Genomic DNA, 21,591 nt, shown 5'->3' with positions numbered 1-21,591 from the left:
TCAGCAGTGACTACCGAGCTATTACCATGACAAAGGGTTCCCCCACTGCCTTTCCTTGCTGGCAGGTGAGGTTTAGTCATTGTTCCATGCTATGACACTACCCTGCATGCAGTAGCTTGACAATTCGTGGCAGATTAGACAGAAGATTCCTCCAGGCATATCCTGACTACAATAATTTCATTTGATGCAAACATTTGATACAGAAATGAAGTACAGAAACTGCTGCTTGTTCCCATACACCTAAGCTCAGCCACCTGCTCTTTTGAAATGAGGCAATAGATTTACACCCTCTCTTTGCATGCAAACTGAATTCCAGGGACTGGCTTCAAATTCCCAAGCTTCAGGTCTCACAGGGCCTGAAATGACCACCAAGCTTTTTTATTTACAAATGCAGCATTAGAGTGAAGGTTTTTGGAAGCAGCATGTAAATGCCACAAACTACCTTCTATACTAAAAGGTGCAGTCAAAACATGACTAACAGCCCAGTTAAGTATAAATTCCTATTTTCTGTCTCTGGTATGAACAAATCAAATGTCCTACCTCCTTCTTCATGACTGTGTACATTTTATCACTTGTCTAAACTTACTGAGCAGCTGAGGAAATGCTACTTTTCGGTACCCTCAGTCATTCTCTGGCAGTGCAACAAGTTTCTCTCCATCTCTTGGCAAATTTTCTACAGAATGCTAAGCAAAAGGCATTGGTAGCTGCTGCCTGTTTCCATCACAAGCGAGTGTTCAAGACACATGCGAATGTTTGCATGTCCCAGATTTTGAGAAAAGGTATGTGCTCTTTGAAGATTGTCCATGCCTAAGAATTACCAGTCCACAGAGTTTCACATCCTGCTCCTGCAATGAGAAACATCCAGAAGGCTCAGGAATGGAGGAGGCAATCCCAAATGCCCTGTACTGACATAAGGCTGCAAGAAACCTTTTGACTTTTTAAATTTATTGTTGACAGAAAATAAATCAAACTGAAAAGTGTAGAACAAAACTTATTAATCCCTCTTGAGAATGTTCAGACAAAGAGAAATGGGGAATTTGGGGATCTTTAGTCTCTACCACAAGTCTAGAACAGACCTTGCTAAACCAGGAGGCTCAGCAGAACTACTGCTGGCTTCTTAACTTCATTTTGAAGGGGACAAAACCAGCTCACTTTACCATTTCCATCACCAGTTGAAGTGCTCCTAATCCCTCCTAGTAAGTAAATTCTGCAGGGGAGCCATCTTTGCAGTACACCTTTATTCTTCTCAGAAACTGAAGTGTAATACAGGACGCTCTCCCGTTCCCCCTCACCAGGCTCCAGCTTTTCACAGTGCTTTGTGTCACTGTAAAGACACAAAAATTAGCAGCATTTATGGAGCTCAAAAACTCAAGCAGTGAATGGGAAAGTTCTAAACTTGAAATTCTAAAATTTGGAAGCACTTAAAAAAAAAAAAAAATATTAGAATTGGTTCAACAACCAGTGCTGCATTACAGGACAGTATCTGACTCAGCCATTCTGGCAATATCAACAAAGATGTCTCCCACACCTGATTAACACCTTTAATATCAGAACTAATAACTTGCAGAACTGCTAAAAGCTTGGAGAAGGAGAAACACTGAGGTGCCCATGTGCAGGCTGTGCAAACACAAGCTGTGCTGGGTGAGCAGAGGGGCAGCAGGGGAGGGCCTGGCTGCACCCTTGGCTGCTGCCAGGATCCGGCTCCATGGCTGCGTACCAGGATGTTGGAGACTTCAGCCCACTGGCCCCAACAACACTTTCTTGTGGAACAAAGCCCATCTCCTCTAACACAGCTTTTTCCCAGGAACTGGCCCATATGGAATAAAATAAATAAATCACAAGTGTTTTGCGAAAGGGAAAAAAAAAGTTCCTGCTGTACATAACTCGGGGGAGCAGATGTTTTTCCATTAGCTCACTGTTCTCTGCTGCACTGGCTCTCTGCATTTCTTGTTTGTAGCATGTTCAGTATAAACTATTTTTCCTAGGTTAAACTTTAGCATGTTACTGAGACAGCAGGTAGTCCACTCCAGCCCCACTGTGAGGACATGGAATAGTATCTTCATAATTTTTCTCTAAATCCTCCTTTAAATTAGCCTTAGGGTCTACCTGGTGAGGTTCACAGGCTGAGCTTAGCAGGCATTTAGCCAAACTTAGATCAAATTACCAGACCTACTTTGCTGTGAGTGGCCATATTTGGTAAAGTATTGGGTTAGTCAAGAAGCTAAATTGTCAGATATAAACTACTAGTAAAGACAAACAAAGTGGACCTTGTAGTTAAAAGTAAAGCTTAAAATAATACAGTAACAGGAACTAGAATATTAGAACTCTTATTAAAACTGGCTTGTAGCATTCTAAAATGCTGTGCACAAATAGAGCATATGGTTATTAGTGCCTGGAAATATAATCACACATACTTCAGATAAAAAATCATTCCAGTTACCCAAAGAGCCTAGAACTATTAACACTATTTCTTTCCAATACTGACATGTTTTGCTCTCTGGGTCAAAAGTGATCTTATAAAAATGCCGAATGAAGGTAGATTACGGTCATAAATTTGAACGATTTCAAGTATATTTTCTTTAGTCAAACAGCATGAGTCTATTTTCTAAACAAAAAGGAGTACTGGCATGACTGTTAGAAATACTAGCACTAGTAATCTCTAGGATTCCCCTTGCAGCTCTTCCTGCAGGAAGAGGGAGGAGTTAACAAGCTTTACCAGTGCCACAAACGTTCCTTGCCTCTTCTCAAACTTGAATTCAAGCTCTCAGCCATGAAAAGCAGAACAAAGAGGAGAAATGAGCATAAGGATTGCATAATGACCACCTCTCCTGGAGCTGCACCACCACAGCATGTGCACTGTAGCACTGTTCCTAAGTACTCCCTGAAACGAGCTGTTTCTCAGACATGGGGCCAAGAATAATGTTTAGGCTCATAAATGTTAAAGTGTTCCGAGATGACTCTTTTTAAGCAGCAATTGTATTCAAGAGTACTAGGGGGGTTATTGTTAAAAGGGACCAGACAAGCTGTGTTAACAATCTCTGCTGCAGAACACTTGGAAATAGAATATGCCTGTTAGTATTCCAAGCATGCCTGCTGCAGGGGACTTCTCTAGTCTTTGAGGACAGCGCACTGCTCTTCCAAAGCTGTGACTACCTGTGCAGAAAACAGGAAGATATGGAAGCCCACTAGGCATTGCTTCAGGGAAAGACAAGGTACAGCACCTGTTACAGTGCAATACATTTTGATTTAGCAGCTGCACATCCAAAGATGGTGCTTTATTGTCTTCCCCACAAAACTATGTTGGTCACAAACCCAGAAAAATTACAGATAAAACCACTAAGTGTATGCTCTCTTGTGGGTGAAATAAGCATCTTTATCACAGCACAAAAGGGATTAAGTATTTGCACAGGGTTTACAGCCTTCCCTTCAGCCACTGTTAAGGGAACGCACATATTCTCATAAGCTAATTTTGAAACTCGTTAGAGAACAAGGGCTCTGCAGCTTGGAGGGACTGAGGACACTTCTGTACAGGGCAGGAACTCCTACTGCAGCTGCAGCTGGAGAACGACGCACTAAGGATACCCCTATGTAAGCATCACTGGATAGGTACCACCCCCTAACAGTCCCTTTTTCAAGTATATGTGCTGGCGTTGTGGCCTGGCCTGGCTGCTGGAAGGCTGTAAGAGCAGTCCTGTATAGCTGTGGGATAGCTGGTTTTGTGTGCCTCTCACCAGTCCCATTGCACAAAGTTCTAAGTGGGCCAGGTGGTTGGTACCATTACCTTTCATGCCCTGGGATATCAGAAGGCATGGCAACTGCAATGGCTTTAATGGCACCCAGATTGCAACCTGGCACTCTCAATCCCTACCCATGCACAGAGGCACGGCCAGCTGTGTCCTGTGAGTGTCTGAGAAGGACGGATGCTTTGTTATAAATTTACTGTAGTATGAGGTTAGGAAATTTTAATAACTTTATCTAAGGATTTATGAGTCATACTAAAAAGGTCGAAGTGTTAATGACAACAAAAACAACAACACACGAGTCATTTCCCAAAGGCGGATTAACGTTTTTTCCCTTTGGAGATAGGACACTGAGGTATGAAAAAGTTCGGCAACTTGCCTGGAGTCACAAGATGAGTCACTGACTGAAAAAGGACAAGTCCAAGCTAAACCTGATGAAAATCTACAGGATACTGATGCAGACCTTCCATGAATATCAACTGACTCCATAAGCAGGCATCAGAATGTTACACTAATTGCCTGTTGCTTTCCACATTATTTTTTGCGTGAGCTGCAATGTAAAACCACCTGACTACCTCAACTTCCTCTAACTATGCATATCTGTTTAATTTGTTGTCTATGAAATATCTCTGTTTTGGAAGGTACTTCTTACAAGTACACTTGTTCCTCCCTTCTTCTCCTTTCAGACAGGAAAGATCCTAGTAGTGAAGGTCAGTGACACCCTTTGGATTATTCCATTCGATAGTCTCAGCATAAGGCCAACCCACTTCCAAGAAGTCCTTTAATTATTCAGGCACTGTGCCCTTCTCTACAGAGAGTAAAGACTACCCCAAATACTTGCACCTCTCTTCATCCCTCAGGACACCAGAATCCAGCAGCTTCCACACCACTGTGAGAAGAGAATGGCCAGTACCTCAGCAGGAGCTCATTAAGCTGCATCCATAACACTAACTACTTCAGTAATGAAATTACAAAGCAGTCACAGTACATGTTTTCAAAATATCAATCCCGAATTGAGTCCAGCTAAAACTAAGCATGAAGCAAAACAAAGGCTTACAAAAGATAAGAGAGAAAAGTTACAGCTTATAAAAATAAATTCTATCTAAAAGAATTAATTAACACCTTTCAGAAAGGCACTCTATTCACACTGAAAAGCAATCATAGTAATTCACAGCAAGCACTAGGTCTTTATTGCTTTTGTCTTTTCAGACAGCAGCAAAAATGTAAACTGCCTAGAGCCAGCTGTAGGATGATGGACAACAGACACCTGACTTCTCATCATAATAAACTCCATTTATTTTGCTCCCCACCAGCCCTCTCTGCAGCCTTAAATCAGGAGTATAAACTGAATAAAGCACAATCTTGCTGGTGATTTTGAAGCCCACAGCACATCACTGAAATTTACATCCACACAAGCCATTAAGGAGAACACATATGATTAACTTAAAGGATGATGCATTCTATAAGGTAAATTCTTTTGTTAATATTAATCAAATTGTAGCAAAAACAATGTAATATATTTTGTTCTAGAACTAAAGTCTAATTGGTAGGAAACTACCCACAAAAAGAGCTACGAAAATCTTTGCTGCGAAGTAGGGTGAGACTGCCAGGTCTTATGTGAGAACTGTCTGTCAATTGCATAGATTAGCAAAATGAGAATTTGAAAGGTTCTCCTGCATGAAGAATAGAAAACTATCAGCAGCTTTCCAGGGGGTTCTGCTTTTCTTTCTGCATTGCAAATGGTGAGACATCTAATAAGCAATCACAGCACTCAAAGGTAATTTCAAGTGCGCAACTGTGGGCCCAGTTATGGAAGAAAAACTGTATCTCCTAAAAACAAAATTATAGGGTTGGAACTCTATCAGTTCAGAAACGCTGGAATGCAAACACAGAAAGTGCTGGGCAACTCTGCTCCTCAACAAATGTCCTACATAAAAGCCCTCAATGGGTTTGGAGGTCGCTTGTGGGTAGAGTCTCTCTTCACTGTTTTCCCTTTATGTGCTCTGCTGCAGCATCTTTGCATTAGTGTCTCAAACTGATACTCAACCTACAAGACCCTGGGAGGTTCAAATAGTCGAGGACAGAATGGAGAACATGCTCATTCCAATAATTTTCACTTAAACATCAGCAAAAATTGGAATGATTAAATCACATTTAAGACATGGTTTGCCCAGTCTTATTACAGGGAAGCATTTAGTAAAAGGAGAATGAAAATAATTTTCCTTATGAACTACCATTTGTTAGTGTAAGAACTACGTACCCTCTTTTTCAAAAAGCATATTATTGTGATGACTAAAGTTTTCTGTGTGTTTTGGAAAAACAAAAGTGAGCTGAGAAATCACACTACTACAGTATTTCTTTGGGGTCAAAATTAAATGAGTAGTGTTTCAAAAACCATCTTGGATAGACAGGCAGATTTTCTGCTGGAATAGAGTGATTTTCAACTCATGACTTCAACTACTCTGTTAATACTTATGTAATTTGATTCATCACTGAAGGGAAAGAGGAATTCCAGGTAGCTCAGGACTTACCAGCTTGTAGCCAAATTTGTTCTAGAGTTGTCCACAGCTTCACAGGTCCCTGCTTCATTGTGCTGCTCTGCATAGTTATTTCAGACATGGCCTGTTCCAGTCTTGATGCAGCAAGGGAAGAGGCTCGTTGTGACCCTACAAACCAAACAAACAATGTATTTTATACTTATTTATGGTATTTCTTTGACTTGTTAAGGCAGCGGGTCTGATCCTCTACGCAGTGCATTGGTTTTAAGTAATAAGAACTCTGCTGAATTTTGGCATGACAAACTGGAGAAGTATGTTTTATAAAAGGTTAATTTACTGAAAAAAAACCCCACTAAATTATCCAAGGGCTGCAGCTCAAACAAGCATATTAAGAGACAGACAGTAATTTTATAAAGGTCTGGTTAGCATTCATCAAGGAAACAACCATATTTTGCTCGTTTGGGAAGCAGAAGTCTAGCATCAAATATTCTCCACAAATACCCATTTTATAAGCACAGTCATCATACAACTACAAAATGTGCCCCACTAAGGTAAAAAATTCAGCATTACAAGGTAGCTTAGCCCCATTCACATAGAACACACATTTCAAATGACATCAATATTGTTCTACTGATTTAGAGACAGGGTGGTTTTTCATTTAACCTTGGGGAGCACAGAGTTCAGAGCTTTGACTACATTAACCTTTAGAATGCACTGTAACATTTACGCAAGAATGAAGTATTCAGCACTCCCACCTCTGGGACAAAACATCACATCAAAAGTTTATCCCAGGAGGGCTGCATGGGCAGAAACCACATTCTCCAGTACAGCAAGTGGGATTATACTGGTGAGCCAACCTCTCAGAGGGGTATCAAGATGGAGGTAACAAAAGAAGCAACAAATTGAGATTTCAGAGTTGGCTTTGAGAAATAAATATTTTAATATCCATAGGTTTTAATGTGATTTTATGGTTGATAAGCTCTTTCTCTGGAGAGCTGCTGTGACTGAAGCACTTGTGTTGATTAGCATTACTCTTGAATCTATCCTTACAGGCTGACCTCAGAAACCACAAGATCCTAGAGTTAAAATCCCGCTTTTTCTCTCCCGCAGCCACGGGGCACATGCACTTAATGGTTTCTGAGAGGGACAGCACGCTTCTCCAGCTGGAGTGTGCTCAAGAGACAGAGGGTTGCCAAACCACACCTCCTCTCTGGCGGACCAACACATCACCCTGTGGTCCCCAGCCACGGCCTCCCGGCCATCTCCGCTGTGGATGTGGAGCAGGGACCCAGCCTCCCGGCAGGCATGAGGGGAGGCTTCACCCTCCCGTGAAAAGCACCTGTGCTTTGCAAGGCTGCAGCTTCCACTTAACCCGAGGTGAGCATGTCACAGCTTGGGAGAGACCACAAGTGCAACTCCAGGCTCAGAACTGCTATGGGAAATATTTGTCCTATTATCTCATCGCTAACTAATGTCATTCATTTCAAGCAGAACTTCAAAACAGCCCTGCAGCAGGCGCCTCCCACGGCTCCCTTGGAAAATGCAAATGTGTTCTTCCCAAATGCATTTCTTAAATTCCTACATATTTTCAAAGACATTCCTGATCTAATGTTCCAAAAGATGACAGTGCAGTAATGTAACAATTACGGCTTTAAGGATACGGCAAAAGCCATTCAGCTTTGCAGGAAGAATTTATTGTATTTACCAGTTTATTTAACTGATCCACCTTCAGCCTGTTTCACTGCACGAGATTCCTCCCCTGCCTTGCCCACTCACTCCTCTCCCTGATCCCTATCTCCACTAGTGAGAAATTCACTGCATCTCTCAGAAATTTAAGTCAGTCTAGAGCCATTTGACACAGGCAATACTACCAAGCATTTATCCCCAGCCGTCTAAAACACACACAGCTTCCCTGCAGTGCAGAGACAAGAAAATGGACACATGAACAGTTTATTAGCAGAGCTTCAAGGTTAGGGCAGACTTCATGCCTTCTAGACTGGCAAACCTGGAAAAAATTACATGAACTTTGTGGATTGTGCAGTCAGCCTAACGAGATTCTTATATTAGCATGTTTTGCATGCAACTTTCAGTACCACATTTTCCTGCCAAGGCTGCCCTCCCAGAGAAGCTTTGTGGAGCTGTGTTTCTTGCAAGCATGCAAATGTAATGCTGGGCTGTTTGCACTGGGTGGGCAGATAGGCTGGTGCCTTATTCACATCCTCACAGAGCTCAGGGAAATCCTCTTTTCCTTGCAAATCAATCCAAGAAAACTAAGTCACCTTTGTGCATTTTGGAGAGGTTCACACGCTGCCTAAGTAGATCCAGTTACAATCTACTAAAGCATCCTTCCCTCACAAAGCAGACTTCACAGGAATATAACAGCATAGTTGCTCTCAAAGAAACCCAAGTTAGCTGCTCCTCATCTTATCTTCATTGGCCCAGTAGTTGCCAAGAGGGGAATTTGAGACTGAGACTGATCCTGCCTAGTGCAGTGGGCATCTGCACAGCTAGACAAATGAGACCCAAGTTACTTAGCAATTTATATGTAGGCTCTTTTCATTTAAGATCATTGGCATTCCAATCCTTTGATGTTTACTTTCTTTTCCTTCTTTTCCACCCTATAAGAGGAAGCAAAATATTTTAGGCAGAGACCATGCCATCCCTGCTTGGCCTTAGACACAGACACATTCCTTGTTCTGGACACGTATATGCCAGATGATCAAGCTCTCTCCAAACCAGCCCATAATCCACTTTTGCCACCACTGTTCTTGCCCATCTCTGCTGGGATGCTCACAGCAGTTCTCCTTAAAGCTTGCCTGACCAAATAAACTCTGTAAGAGAAGGTTTTTGCCAGCCTGGCCCTTCTGGATTGAAAGAGGCTTAGCCACATCTCTGAATCTCAGGCAAGCAATACGGTGCCCATGGGGGTGGGCTGATGGCTACTGCAGCCACAAAAGTTTACCTAAAACACACTATATCCTGAGAGGGGAGATCAGCATGTGCCACACTGGCAGGACTCTGACCTGAGGGTGGTGGGGGGAGATGAGAAAACTTCAAGCAACATTAAAAAATTTATCTGAATGTCTCATTATAAGCTATCTCCTCCTAAAGAAACATCCTAAAAAAACCTCCCCACAAAACCTGTCTCGCAGAACTTTAATGTCATGCCTCAAAATACATGAAAATGTTGGCATACGAAGATATCATATCAATTTGTTATTTTAGTGCAGTCTCTTTCTCTAACAGCTCAACCAGACAGAATATAAACTTCACATTTTACAATAAATCCCTCCAAACATTTTAGAAATAACTCATGAAATAACAAACTGATTTTGTTCTGATGAGCTCTGCAGATAAGCCATACAAAATCTATCTAAATAATTTAAAAGCACTGTTCTAGGGTGTTTTAAGACCAAAAAGACCAAGTTTAATATTTTGCATTTATGCGAAAACTGCTATCAAAATAGAAATGTAGCTCATTAGATGTACTAGGCTTATAAGAAACACAGAAGTCCCAAGCCTAATCACTTCAGGCAAAAGCATTATAAGATAAATCAGAGAAAGAATGAAACAGAAAGGCAGCTGACTGATATCAGTGAATTTAGTTAGGAACACTGCTTCAGTTAGGAGAAGATGAAGAAAATGAAGAGGAATTAATCTTTCTGGCAGCAAACCTAAAATTCTGGCACAGCAAATAATCTCATTGTGGTCTAGCTGAGGGAGCAGCCAGTGTCAAAGCCGGCCACAATAACTGCCACCCTTCAGTGATGAGCCTGGAGATGACAGAGCGCCTGCGCAGCGATGCCGCTGCACGCTCCCGGGGGATTGCACAACAGACAGCACTGCCTGCTCCACAGCCATGCAGAAATATCAGACCTCCTCCCTCCTTCAAAGCAGGCAGCCCTAGCCCCAGCCCTGGGGAAGGACAAGGGGGGTAGAGCTGTACCCTCCAATCTCACCCACTACTGTCTTCAAAGAGGCTCCCAACAGGGACAGCAGATCAGCTGCTTCCCTTCTGAAGATGGAGAACAGCAACACCCAGAGCCTGCAGAGAAGGGAGCCACAGAGCCTTGCTGAAAGCAGCCAGTGCCAGCTCCACACTTAGGTGGGTGGTGTAATTTCAGTACCAGCTCCTTTCTTGCATTCATTGTGGGGGCAACCATGTTAGCATGGAAACCTGGATTCTCAAAGTGGAGGAGGAATATATTTCTTGGCTAAAACCAAACTGCATTCAGTGCAAATCACTTTAAGTGCATGAAAAGCTGATTCAAAGCTTGTACTTTACATTAATTTACCCTTTCTGGCAGGCAGCATCATGGCATATAGCACAATTAAGACTCAGACAAACCCTAATTCCCTAGAGATCCATGAGATTTATGTATTCGGTTTCTTTCTTGTCCATTTTCTGAGTCTGAGATTCACTTTCTTTGCTTCATCTATATCCACAAGCATAGGCACTTGATTCCCTAAAAACCTCTCCAAATTAAAAGGCAAGTTTCTCACATCATCATCTGATTTTGAGCTAGGGTTTTAAAGAAGTAAAAAGTATCACAAGATTTACAACAGAAATCACAAGTCAGCAGCACTCTGAAAGCTTCCTTTCCCCTTTACTGCCAAGATCAGCTTTGATGTCTCAGTTACTTCCATCTGACTGTATCTGGTACTGTGAATATGTATTTGCCATACAATAAAGCATCACAAGGTTTATGCACAAATCCCAGAGCAAATCACCATCTAATAGGAATAGACACTCTCTCTCAGCTTTCCAAAACCAACAATAGCAGCTGGCTTGATCAGGACATCTAAACAGAATTAAATGAGGAGGCAGGCTGAGGGAGGGAAGGAATAAAAAAATAAAAAGAAGGACAGAATTATACATCCCAGAGAGCTTTGTGAAAGAAAGCAGAAACTCCTGTCTGTGTTATGCATAGGGAAGCCAAGGTACAGGCAAACCACAGTGACACATTCCACAGCAGAGCTGGCCATGGAGGCAGACCTGGAACTCCTGACCAGCAGCCCAGCAACACAAATGTGCACAGGCCCACCACCCTCTCCAAAGAAAATGAAACATTAATCTCTCACAAAAGCACATGTTTAGGACAGGAAAGCACAAATCTTGTTTTCTTACCAGAATCAGTGTCGTGAGCATCTGGGAGAGTGAGATGCAGTCCATTATGCTTTTTGATTACTGGTGTTTCGGTGACACTACTTCCTTTCTCAGAGCCACTGTAAAGAAACAAAACTGTGTAACACGGACATCTCTCAGTGGAGAAATGTTCCCCTCAAAGCAGGCAATAATTTAGCTGCCATGGGAAGTGAAAAATCAAGGTTTCCAGTTATGAGAAATCAGCTTATTGAATGTATTAACACCTGGCCCACTGCCAGTGGACAGGAAGCTCAGAGACTGCCCAGCAAGAGCTCCAGGGCACACACACTGGTATTTAGTTTATTTGGCTATAGAGAGTCTTTACAAACCACTGGACAAGAAACATGTTAGCAGCCAGAAGTCGGACCAGAGGAGGCCCACTAGCAGACCCAGACCCAGCAAGAACCACCATCTCTTGGGCTTTTCTGCAGAATAATTTGTTCACAGGTTTACTGTGCTGATCCTTTTGAAATAGACCAATTACCACCTTCCACCTGGGTGCTAATTTCTTCATATTTTCATTTCAAAGGGCTTATTTGCCCTTAATTTTAGGTTTGCTCCCCTTCCTCCTTTGTTCTGTTCAAAAAGAGGAGGAAGACAAAAACTACCAGATAGCACTGCTTTATGAAACAGGTCTGTTTATGAAACTCTGGTCTGTTCTTCTACTGGACTTCTGTCCTCACAGGAGAGGCCTTACAAAGAGAAACTCAAAAAAAAAAAAAAAAAAAAAAAAAAAAAAAAAAAAAAAAAAAAAAAAAAAAAAAAAAAAAAAAAAATCATGTGGCTAACAAAAAGTCACTTAACACAGATCTCTTGAGCCTTCCTGTCACCACATAGTCTGCCTTCCCCCAAGGATCAGTGGTGATGATATCTCCTCTCATCATCCATTAAGGGATGAAATACCAAAAGGAAAAGTGACTGCCCTGGCTACTTTTTCTGGCACACTTCCAAGCCTGCAGCTCAGCCTTTGGACAATATTCCTTCCAGGAAGCAAGCTGTCAGAGAGACATGATTGGTGTGGATGCCCCCATCTTTCAGTCTGATGAGTCCTTTGGTAGGGATTGCACAGAATTCCCTTGAATATGCATTGATCTAGCAGAAGAATTAGCTTGGGACTGCTATTTGGCTTTAAACAGAATTATTCTATTATCACAGAAAACAACAGCAAAAGATAAAGCGAGTCTTGTCCTTCCCAGCTAACAATGTAAGACTGAAAGCCACTTACTGTCATTCATCATAATACCAATCATATTTACAGCAGCTAAATAACCTTTTACTTGGGCTTTGAGATCAAACATAATGGTTTCTGTTAATGCACTCTGAATTTTTGGGCACTGGACTGCACCAATCTCTGTCCTTGAATGGGCCTCCCTTGTCTTCCATACTGGTTTCCACACTGATAATTCATTTGAGACTATCAGGTAGTGACAGAGAGAAGGGAAAATTAAATTACCTGTCCTATGCCTCAGCCTTACCTAGACAGAACTGACCCAAGTGTAAGTGCCCTGGCCAGCAGCTGCTGGTGGAACTGTATGGACAGCTCAGTCTCACTCCTGTGTATGCAGGAATAAGGCAGCTGCACTTCCATATATTACTACCATGAGGTGAGTGCTACCTTAATGCAGCAGCCACCACCGTGGAATCACTGCTCAGGCACATGCTGGAACACTGGTTAATACACTGTACTCCTACTCTAAGGACACTGTACTCCTACTCTAAGGACAGGTGAAGAGCCTGGAAAATCCCAGGCTGAAAACCCAGTGTAATGCATTGTGCAAAACAGCCACTCCCAATGGCTTTGTTGTCCCGGAGAAGGACTGAAAATTAACTACCCTCTAAAAGCTGCAGTACAAAGCCTTGAGCCAGGAAAGCTTCTGATGTACCACGGAAGGGATAGTAGCCAAATGACTTGTTTTCTACATACAGCACTGGAAAGATTGACAGCAGGACATCTACTGCCCATGTTTTTGAAACATATTTGAGACAGTGGACAAATTGGTGACAAAAACGCTGAGTGGGACACTTGGTTGTGAGAATGCAGAGGCACCAGTTTGTCAGAGAGAAGACAGAAGACTTGAACAGGGCATATGAATAGCTGCTGGGGATAAAATACTGGGCCCTGAAAGACTTTTTGGTCTGTCAGAATCACAGTAAGATTGCAAAGCCAGCAAACAGGCCAGACAAATGCAACTGAAGTGCCATTTAATTGTGTAGGCAATTATCCACTGATTGAACCAGTAAGGAGTACTGAGTGTAACAGCTCTCAACTTTGTGTAAATACAACCTTCCCTTTTGCAAGTGGCCCTAAAAATGCCTTTCTCCAAGTCTCACTGATAAGAATTCCCCTTCAGTTCCTCTGCCAGCCCTACCCAGAATACTTTACATATTTGTTAGCTGATACTGCTGCAATTTGCTAAATACAAGGGGCTTCCTGAGTCACTGAATCCAGTCTAAAACTGCAGGTACCAAGTTGATTCTTGTTACCTTTCCAATAGCATTTCCTAATATAAAAAACTTTATGGTGTGTTTTTTGAAAAAAGAAAAAAAAGCCATGCTGGGAATAGCAGTGAAATGCATACTAGAGTTTTTAAAAGCAAAAGCAAAGCAATTTGTTTTGTTTAAGATTCTATGGCTAAAGCTTATCAAAAGCCTCTAAAGGTATCACATCTTGGGTTTTTAAGTACAAGAGCCAAAGCACAGCTTGGGATCCAAATGCAGTCCAAATGGCTGAACTTGTTATTTGTCTGTTTTCCGATGTACTCTCTACAGTCGCAGGCTTGCAGCCCCCCCTTGCAAAAGTAAACCTTCCTCAGTCATAATTGTTCAGTGTGGATTTGATCAGCTTCATGAGGACTACTCATGGGTATAAAGATTATTCTTGTGAAAGGTACAGGATTGAATCCTTAGCTACAGATACTAAGGCCTAAGGAAATCAATGATTCAAGTCTGTAAAAGACCACTGCTGCTATGTAAATATCCTGATTTTTTGTGTTTGGTTTGCTGCTCATTAGCTAAAACCAACAAGAATTACTAATAACCCCTCAAGGACAACTTGTACATAGACATGCACCATACTGCGCATATACTTCTGGTGTTTATAAAATTTATGCAAATGCGTACAGAAATTGGGGAACAACTCAAGCTACATCATCCTGCTGTCTTGATTGCTGCCATCAAGCATGCTGTCCTTCCCATCAAACACAACCCCTGTGGACATTATGGACAAGGAATCTTGGTAAAATATTCCCAAGACACTGTACACTGATACCTTGACTGGGGCAATATCCTAAGGGTGCAGGAAGGAAGAAAACCAACTTAGTATCTTCCACAATTTTTCAACTTTATCTTTCAGTGGGCAGCACATGAAAGGGAGGAAACAGGGAACGTAGCATTCTGTGAAGGCAGATTTACTAGGACAAGGGAAGGGTGAAAGATGCTACATCCTTCCTTTCTTTCCTTGCCCAGTTAGCACCAGGCTGTGCAACCAGCGTGCAACTACAGCATATGAGTTTGGCACTGTGCCTTTCCTTGGCTTACTCACTTCAGGACTGTGTCACCCCACACATTCCTGGGTGGTGCCAACTACTGTAGACTGTGAACAATAGCTGATGAAAGCTCAGCAGTATTGGGGAGAAAGAGAATCTGTCTCCATTCTGGACATCCAATTATGGATAGAGATGTTTAGACATTGGTTCAGAAACCTGTGGTTCAAACCGCTTCTTCAACACTAGAACATTGAAGTTTTGGTTGTGTAGTTTTTAATTTTTTTAAAATAATGGCCATTAAAATCTTCCCTTTTCTTTTCTAAATCACTGCTAGAAATATTATGTATCTTTTAAACAGTACTATTTATGACCTTTCTTGCAAAATAACTCAAGTATCTAGAAAATTAAAAAAGATAACCATGTTACCAATTACAAATCTGAATGTGCTACATTGGAGAAAGCCTACCTGTGCTGTAAAACACTGTATACCATCTGCCACATCTGCAACATATGTCTGCACGTCACCAGAGCCTCTTCAGGTCCTTTATGTATCCATTCCAGTTTTACTTTGGTGAAGAGCAAGCTGCAAGATGAAAAAGAATAACTCCTATTTTATTGGCATCTCATAAAAGTAGAGAATCAGTATCACTCTGGCAAGATCCTGGCAGGCAGCATTTTTACTTGCTTTGTACATGCAGTAATAAAAGAAAACACCATAGCACAAAACATTTCATTTGGCTCAAGTTTGATTCCCCACAAAGAGATGAGAGGATTAGCAATATTCCTCAGCTGCAGTCAAATTTGCGTCACAAAGCTGGCAGGACAGTGTTAAAAGCAAAGCATTGCAAAGCTAACAAGGTGAAACATAAACTGACTCTCATTTTATTTTGGACAGTATTAAAAACAAGAGAAAACAGAATTGCCATAATACTTATGCCCAGTCTGTTTTCTTAGTCTGGCATCTCCTTATAGCACTGGCTTATATAATGAATTTCAGACAAAAACCCCAGCACACTTAACATACACAGATAATTATGTAATGCCTCACAGGAAGGAAACACTTTTTCTTAACCCCAGCTGGCAATCATCTCATGCCCCTAGGCAAGACAGCTGATAGCCTTGTACATTCTTGTTCTAGGTAGTGTAACTGCTGCTACTATTCTTATACCTAGAGAAGACGTACTTGCACAGACCACTGGAATTCAGCAGAATTGGGTCACACAGAGGTTAGAAGACAGATTTGGCAATGACACAAGCTACCACTTGCTGCCAGCATGGCTTTTAATACCATCTTTCACTACACCCATTTTATCTAAATTGTGAAGAAGATATAATTTATTTCTTTTATATTAATGAAAAACTTACTTTTTGCTTTAAATGTTTTCATAAGGTACAATATCATCACAATTTTAATTCACTTCATATGGCTAGCAATTAATCCAATGGAAGCACATATGTGTACATACATGCATACAACAGCTGAATGTTAAAAATCCTAAAAACAGGTTTGTGAATGTGACCTGCAGGCTCCTGAGGAATCCAAACTACTTCAGAAAGAGACAAGAGCAACTGTATACACGATATCACAGAAGAATTTGCAGCTGAGTAAGAGATTCTTCACTTGGAATAATTAGAACTCTGTTGCCAAGACTGTGTGGTGCATATCTACAGGAATGTGCTAAAATGGCAGTTCCATTTGGCACTAACAAACATTAGGGTGGGCATTTTTGGTTGGGTGGTTGGTTTTTCCTTGGGGGGTGGGGATGTTAGTGACCAAAATGTAGCCAACTGTACCTACTGTTATAGAGAAGGCTGCTCATGGCTGCTGCTACAATTTGATGTGGTAGGACAAGCATTCCAAGAAATTCCTCAGGTACAAACTTCGACTAGGAAAGGCAGATGAAGATTCAAAATAAAGGGAATTTGTCTGCATCCTTTACTATTTTACATCCCTACTCTATATCTTTGATTTTCTTGTTACTGGCGCGAACAAAACAAATACTGGTAAGAACATAATCTGCTCTTAGACATGCTGACCACCTAACTGGGAGGAAATCCCTTTATGATTCAGGTATTTGAGGCTAAAACACAGACTGATTAAAATTTTGCTGGGACAAATATGTAATAATGGATGGATGCACTGTTAAAAAAAAAAATCTGAATTCAAAGGAGTGGTTAGCAATGGAACTGGCCAGTGATACCTGCTGCTCTGTATTCCCCGAGAATGGGGCTCATAAGAACAAAGCCTGTTTCAACACTTGGATATAGAATCAATCACTTGGGTATAATGAATACATATCACACTAGAAAGATGGGAAGTTACATCATGGAGTGCAATGGTATTAAAAAAGACATGAAGTTCCTGAGCAACAATGCAGTTAAAAGGTCAAACATCCTTTAGCATCCATATACAGAAATGTAATCAGGTAGGAACTGGAAGACGTGGCTGTTCTTGATCAGAGCATCAGCAAGACACTTACTACAATTCTGTTTCTAGTTCTTGCTCTTTGATTCCAGAAGATGACTAAAAATGGGATATGGTTCAGGAAATGATTATGCACATGATCTGAGGGCTAGAAAAATGTGTTCCATCAGAGGCTTGATAAGCTCAGTTTATTTGCTTTAACCAAGAAGCAGCAAAGAAATAGTTTTGCCCCAGCCTGCAAGCATCTACATGAAGTCTCTCATTGTGAGTCTTTGATGTAAAAGAAAAGATACAGAGAATCTAAGAATTTGTTGGAAGCTGAAATCAGTCAAATGTAAATTTATAAGTAAATGCATTCACGTAAGTATCAAGGAAAATAATCTTTGCAGCAACTACCTTGTGTGAACAGTAAATTCTGTAGTCATTAAAGCCTTTTCAGCAAGGCAGGATAACATCTGGAAACCAATGGTAGTGTATAAACAGAAGCTGTGGGTTTGATGCATAGGCTCATGAGTGAGTTTCTTTGGGCTGCACTGTGCAGAGGGGTGAGACTGCACCACCTTCCTTCTGGAAGTTACTCTATTAAAAATGTTCTTTTAGTCTCAGAAGCAAGCACATTGAACAATCTATACTATTTTAGACATACAGAATAATTTTTAAACCACTACAAACTTTCAAAATGAAAGACCTTCTAAAGCACTGTACAGCCCTCCTTGCAGTAGAAGAACAGTGGTCAAGAAGAACAAGGCCCAGAGACCAGTTGTATTACATCCCAGAATAAAGCCACACTTCTCAACATAGTAAGATACCACGCAGTATTAATTAAATAGACAAAGCTATTAACAGTCAAACTCCAGGACAGGACAGCTATATTAAAGGCTCCTTCTCCTTCTTACATTAGCAGGGACATAGATGGCTTAGCAGCAGGCAAGTAAAATCACTACATAACATCTTTATACATTGCAGTTGAACATTAAAAAGACAAAGCAAGCATTTCATCACTCTGCTGTTTACTGCTTACAGTAAGTATATGTCATCTGCTCTGGATGAAGATGCAATGTTCTATCTCAGGAGAGAGAGCAACTAATGACACCAGGAAAAAAAAACAAGTCTCTCACAATAATGAAGCCTCAGCACAATACTATCATGAGTTGTAAGACATGGGCACACTACAGAATCTTGGAGATACTATGCCCTACTAGCTGCTGTGGCAGCTCACCTTGGGAATAGTGTTATCCATGTTATCATGTAGTCTTATAATGCACCAAACCAAAGACAAATGGGAAGAGTGTAAGAAGCAAAAAGAATCACACCATTCTAGTGGCAGTAGCAAACAATGCAATTAAGCATGCTAAGTAAAAGGTGGAAATACAATCAGGGTATCAGGCTGCATGTGCTATATGCTGTTAGTCTTTCTCAGTTTCTATTAAGTTTTGTAAGAGTGAAACCAGATAAGTAAATACATAGAGAAAACAGTGACATAGTATCACATATCTCAAGCTTATAATTTTATTACTGAGCTATCACTCTTGCTACACATAAATCTAATGAGTACTCTGTCCTATCAGTGTCTGCGCACAATTTCAGGGACATAAATAAAAATTACTTAGCACAGATCTCACCTTATTGTATTTCTTAATATCATTGTACATTTTTATGATGCTTGTAGTATTAAGCAGTGTAGACTTTTAAAAGGATTCAACATATAAAAATAGCCCCAAGATTATCAATATAGTCATTGATAATTCTATTAGCCTGTGAATATGAAAACAGATTCGGGCTAAAGTAAGTATAAAAATTGCTACTACAAGCATAAGAAAACAGAAGGAAAAAAAATCCATAAATCATTCTTGTAAATGTGTACGATTTCAGGGAGAGTACCAATGGAAAATAACCAGTACTTAGTCTTGATACGAGACTCTAAGCTCCCTCTCAGAAGAGGTTTTCTCTTGTGCACGTGGACAGTATGCAAAAGCTTTTTTTCTCTAATGGAACATCAGGTTACTGCCACAAGCAAACACTTGTGACAAAACAAATCTCTCACTCTATCACAGTAACTCTAGCAAATTAAAATCCGGATACAGCCAAATTTTGTGAGATCTTAAATTATGAAATTCGAAATGAATTCATAATGAGGTTTCCCAAGTATCAAAACTTCAGTAGTACAAATTATCGTAGCACTGTAATATGTCACACCTTGACAAAAAAGTTAGAGACTGGAACCTTGGAAGACCTACAAAAATTTTCAGGAGCAAGCTACTTCAGTTGATTTCAAAAGTCATTCAACATTTGCTTTCACAAAGGCTGACTTCAATTGCTTATACTCATGATGTCTCAAGGCCTGGCCAAATACACCTATCTAGCACTTCCAAGAGTCTTCCAATGTTACATGGCTAAACGCTCAGCCTTTAAGTTCTTTAATATTACCCATGAAGAAAAGAGGCAATTCTTTCCCATCCCTGAAAATTCAATTACTGAGGTTTAATAGCTAATACTTATTATCAGAAGATCTCACAAGTGCATCTGTATACCATAAATGCTTATGAACATTATTATCTGGAAGTTGTAAGTTACTGTGTATAGTGATAATCAGTTGAAGATTTTATGCATGCTCTAGGACTTTTAAAGATTTATTAATCAGTTAATTATTGGGACTTTTAAAACCTGCTTTAAAATTGAGTTCTTAGTATCAAATGTAGCCCTTGTAGTACACATTTATACAGCATCACAGTGGGATCTGTGTCTTATCACTTGACAAGCAATAATAATGCCAGTACTATAACAAACAAGAACACCTTCCGCTCATTTCAAGGTTGAGAGACTAAATTAGGACTAATGAGTATTATGTAGTCATCTGTCTATATATTTTGCCATTCATTGTCTGCTTAAAACCCCTCCAGTTTTTGAGAGCTTGTCAGCAGCTTCTCAAAGATCTACATGTCTTTGAGCTTTACCAGATCGGTGCTGTCATTCCCCAAAGTCTTTCATTATTCACCCAGATTTGTCTACCTACACACACAGCTGCTGGGTTATTTTGAATTCTGAACGCAAAAGAAACAAAAAACCCCCACCAAAACATGCAGCAGTGTATCTTAATTCACCAGACAACTGTGTACATTAGCATCAAGCTACTGACCTTCTCCAGCTAATACATGTACTTTGCTCCTCTGTTAAAGGATGGGATTCACGTGCCTGTTGCTTTGTACAGACATTTGCTTGGAGATGAAAACCAGTGACAGCTCCAAGAGCAGCAAATGTGTCTGGGTGATGGGGGTGGGACAGCAAAGTGCCATAGAACAGCAGAGACCAGGTCACCCTACCACCTCTCTGAAGTCCTGTTGATGATTCCTCTCCGTGTGTGGAGACACGAGGCTTGACTCCATTTCAGAAGGCTGATTTATTATGTTAGATATTATATTAAAATGCTACATTAAGACTATACTAAAAGAACAGAGAGATCAGAAGGCTCAACAAGAACGAACAGAACAGAATAACAAAAATCCTGTGACTGCTCACAGCCTTGGCACAGGTGGCTGTGATTGGTCATCAATGGAAAACAATCCACATGGACCAATCATGGATGCACCTGTTGCATTCCACAGCAGCAGATAGTAATTGTTTACATTTCTCTCCTGAGGCTCCTCAGCTTCTCAGGAGAGGAAAAATCCCAGCAAAGGATTTTCTTAATATCATGGCTACATTGTCCAGATACATATTCCACACCAGAGACAATGGAAACCACAATCCCACAACCTGGATGAGTGGAGGACCCAAGTATGCCCTCTGATGAACTGCGAGGTGTGAATTCAAACCCCTGACACTTTGATCCTCTTGAATCAGTTTCTTCTCCTTTAAGGACATGGATACAAGGGAAGGATACAGGTGAATACAGGACACAATCTGATCTAAAAGAGCTCAAAAGAGGATGAAAGAGACAAGAAAAATGATCAAAGTTTTGGAACCCTTTTGATATACAGAGATGGTAAACAGACTTCTCAGCCTGAAAAAGAGACTGAGAGAAGAGATGACAGATTTATAAAATCATTAATAGCATGAAGAAGATCAGGAAGTCAAAGCAATCTGTGTTGCTTCTATGAAAGAAAGAATATCCAATAAAGCAATCAAACAGTGGATTTAAAATGGGCAAAGTGCTTTTTCGTACAATACAAAACTAAAGAGCAAAACCCACTGCTGCAGGATGTTCTGGAGCAGACACAAATATGTTCAAAAAGAGATTAGAGGAACTCACAGCTGATAGGCCCATCAGGGGCATTAAAGACAATCTAATGCAACCTCT

General features: G+C 40.8%; 1 protein-coding gene across 2 annotated transcripts in view; it reads right to left on the bottom strand.

Annotated features, from left to right (window-relative positions):
• Positions 1 to 21,591, bottom strand: part of TTC7A (tetratricopeptide repeat domain 7A) — a 172,215-nt gene that overhangs the window by 44,954 nt on the left and 105,670 nt on the right. For both annotated transcript variants that reach the window (XM_041413546.1, XM_041413547.1), the window contains 3 exons: positions 15,336 to 15,452; positions 11,367 to 11,464; positions 6,272 to 6,406 (listed from right to left, as the gene is read on the bottom strand). In XM_041413546.1, the coding sequence (XP_041269480.1) occupies positions 6,272 to 6,406; positions 11,367 to 11,464; positions 15,336 to 15,452 (350 nt within the window). The remainder of the gene's footprint in view (positions 1 to 6,271; positions 6,407 to 11,366; positions 11,465 to 15,335; positions 15,453 to 21,591) is intronic.

The sequence above is a fragment of the Onychostruthus taczanowskii genome, unplaced genomic scaffold, assembly GCF_017590055.1.
Source record: "Onychostruthus taczanowskii isolate IOZ18803 unplaced genomic scaffold, ASM1759005v1 scaffold42, whole genome shotgun sequence".
Lineage (NCBI taxonomy): Eukaryota > Metazoa > Chordata > Aves > Passeriformes > Passeridae > Onychostruthus > Onychostruthus taczanowskii.
This window is presented reverse-complemented; position numbering and strand designations above follow the sequence as displayed.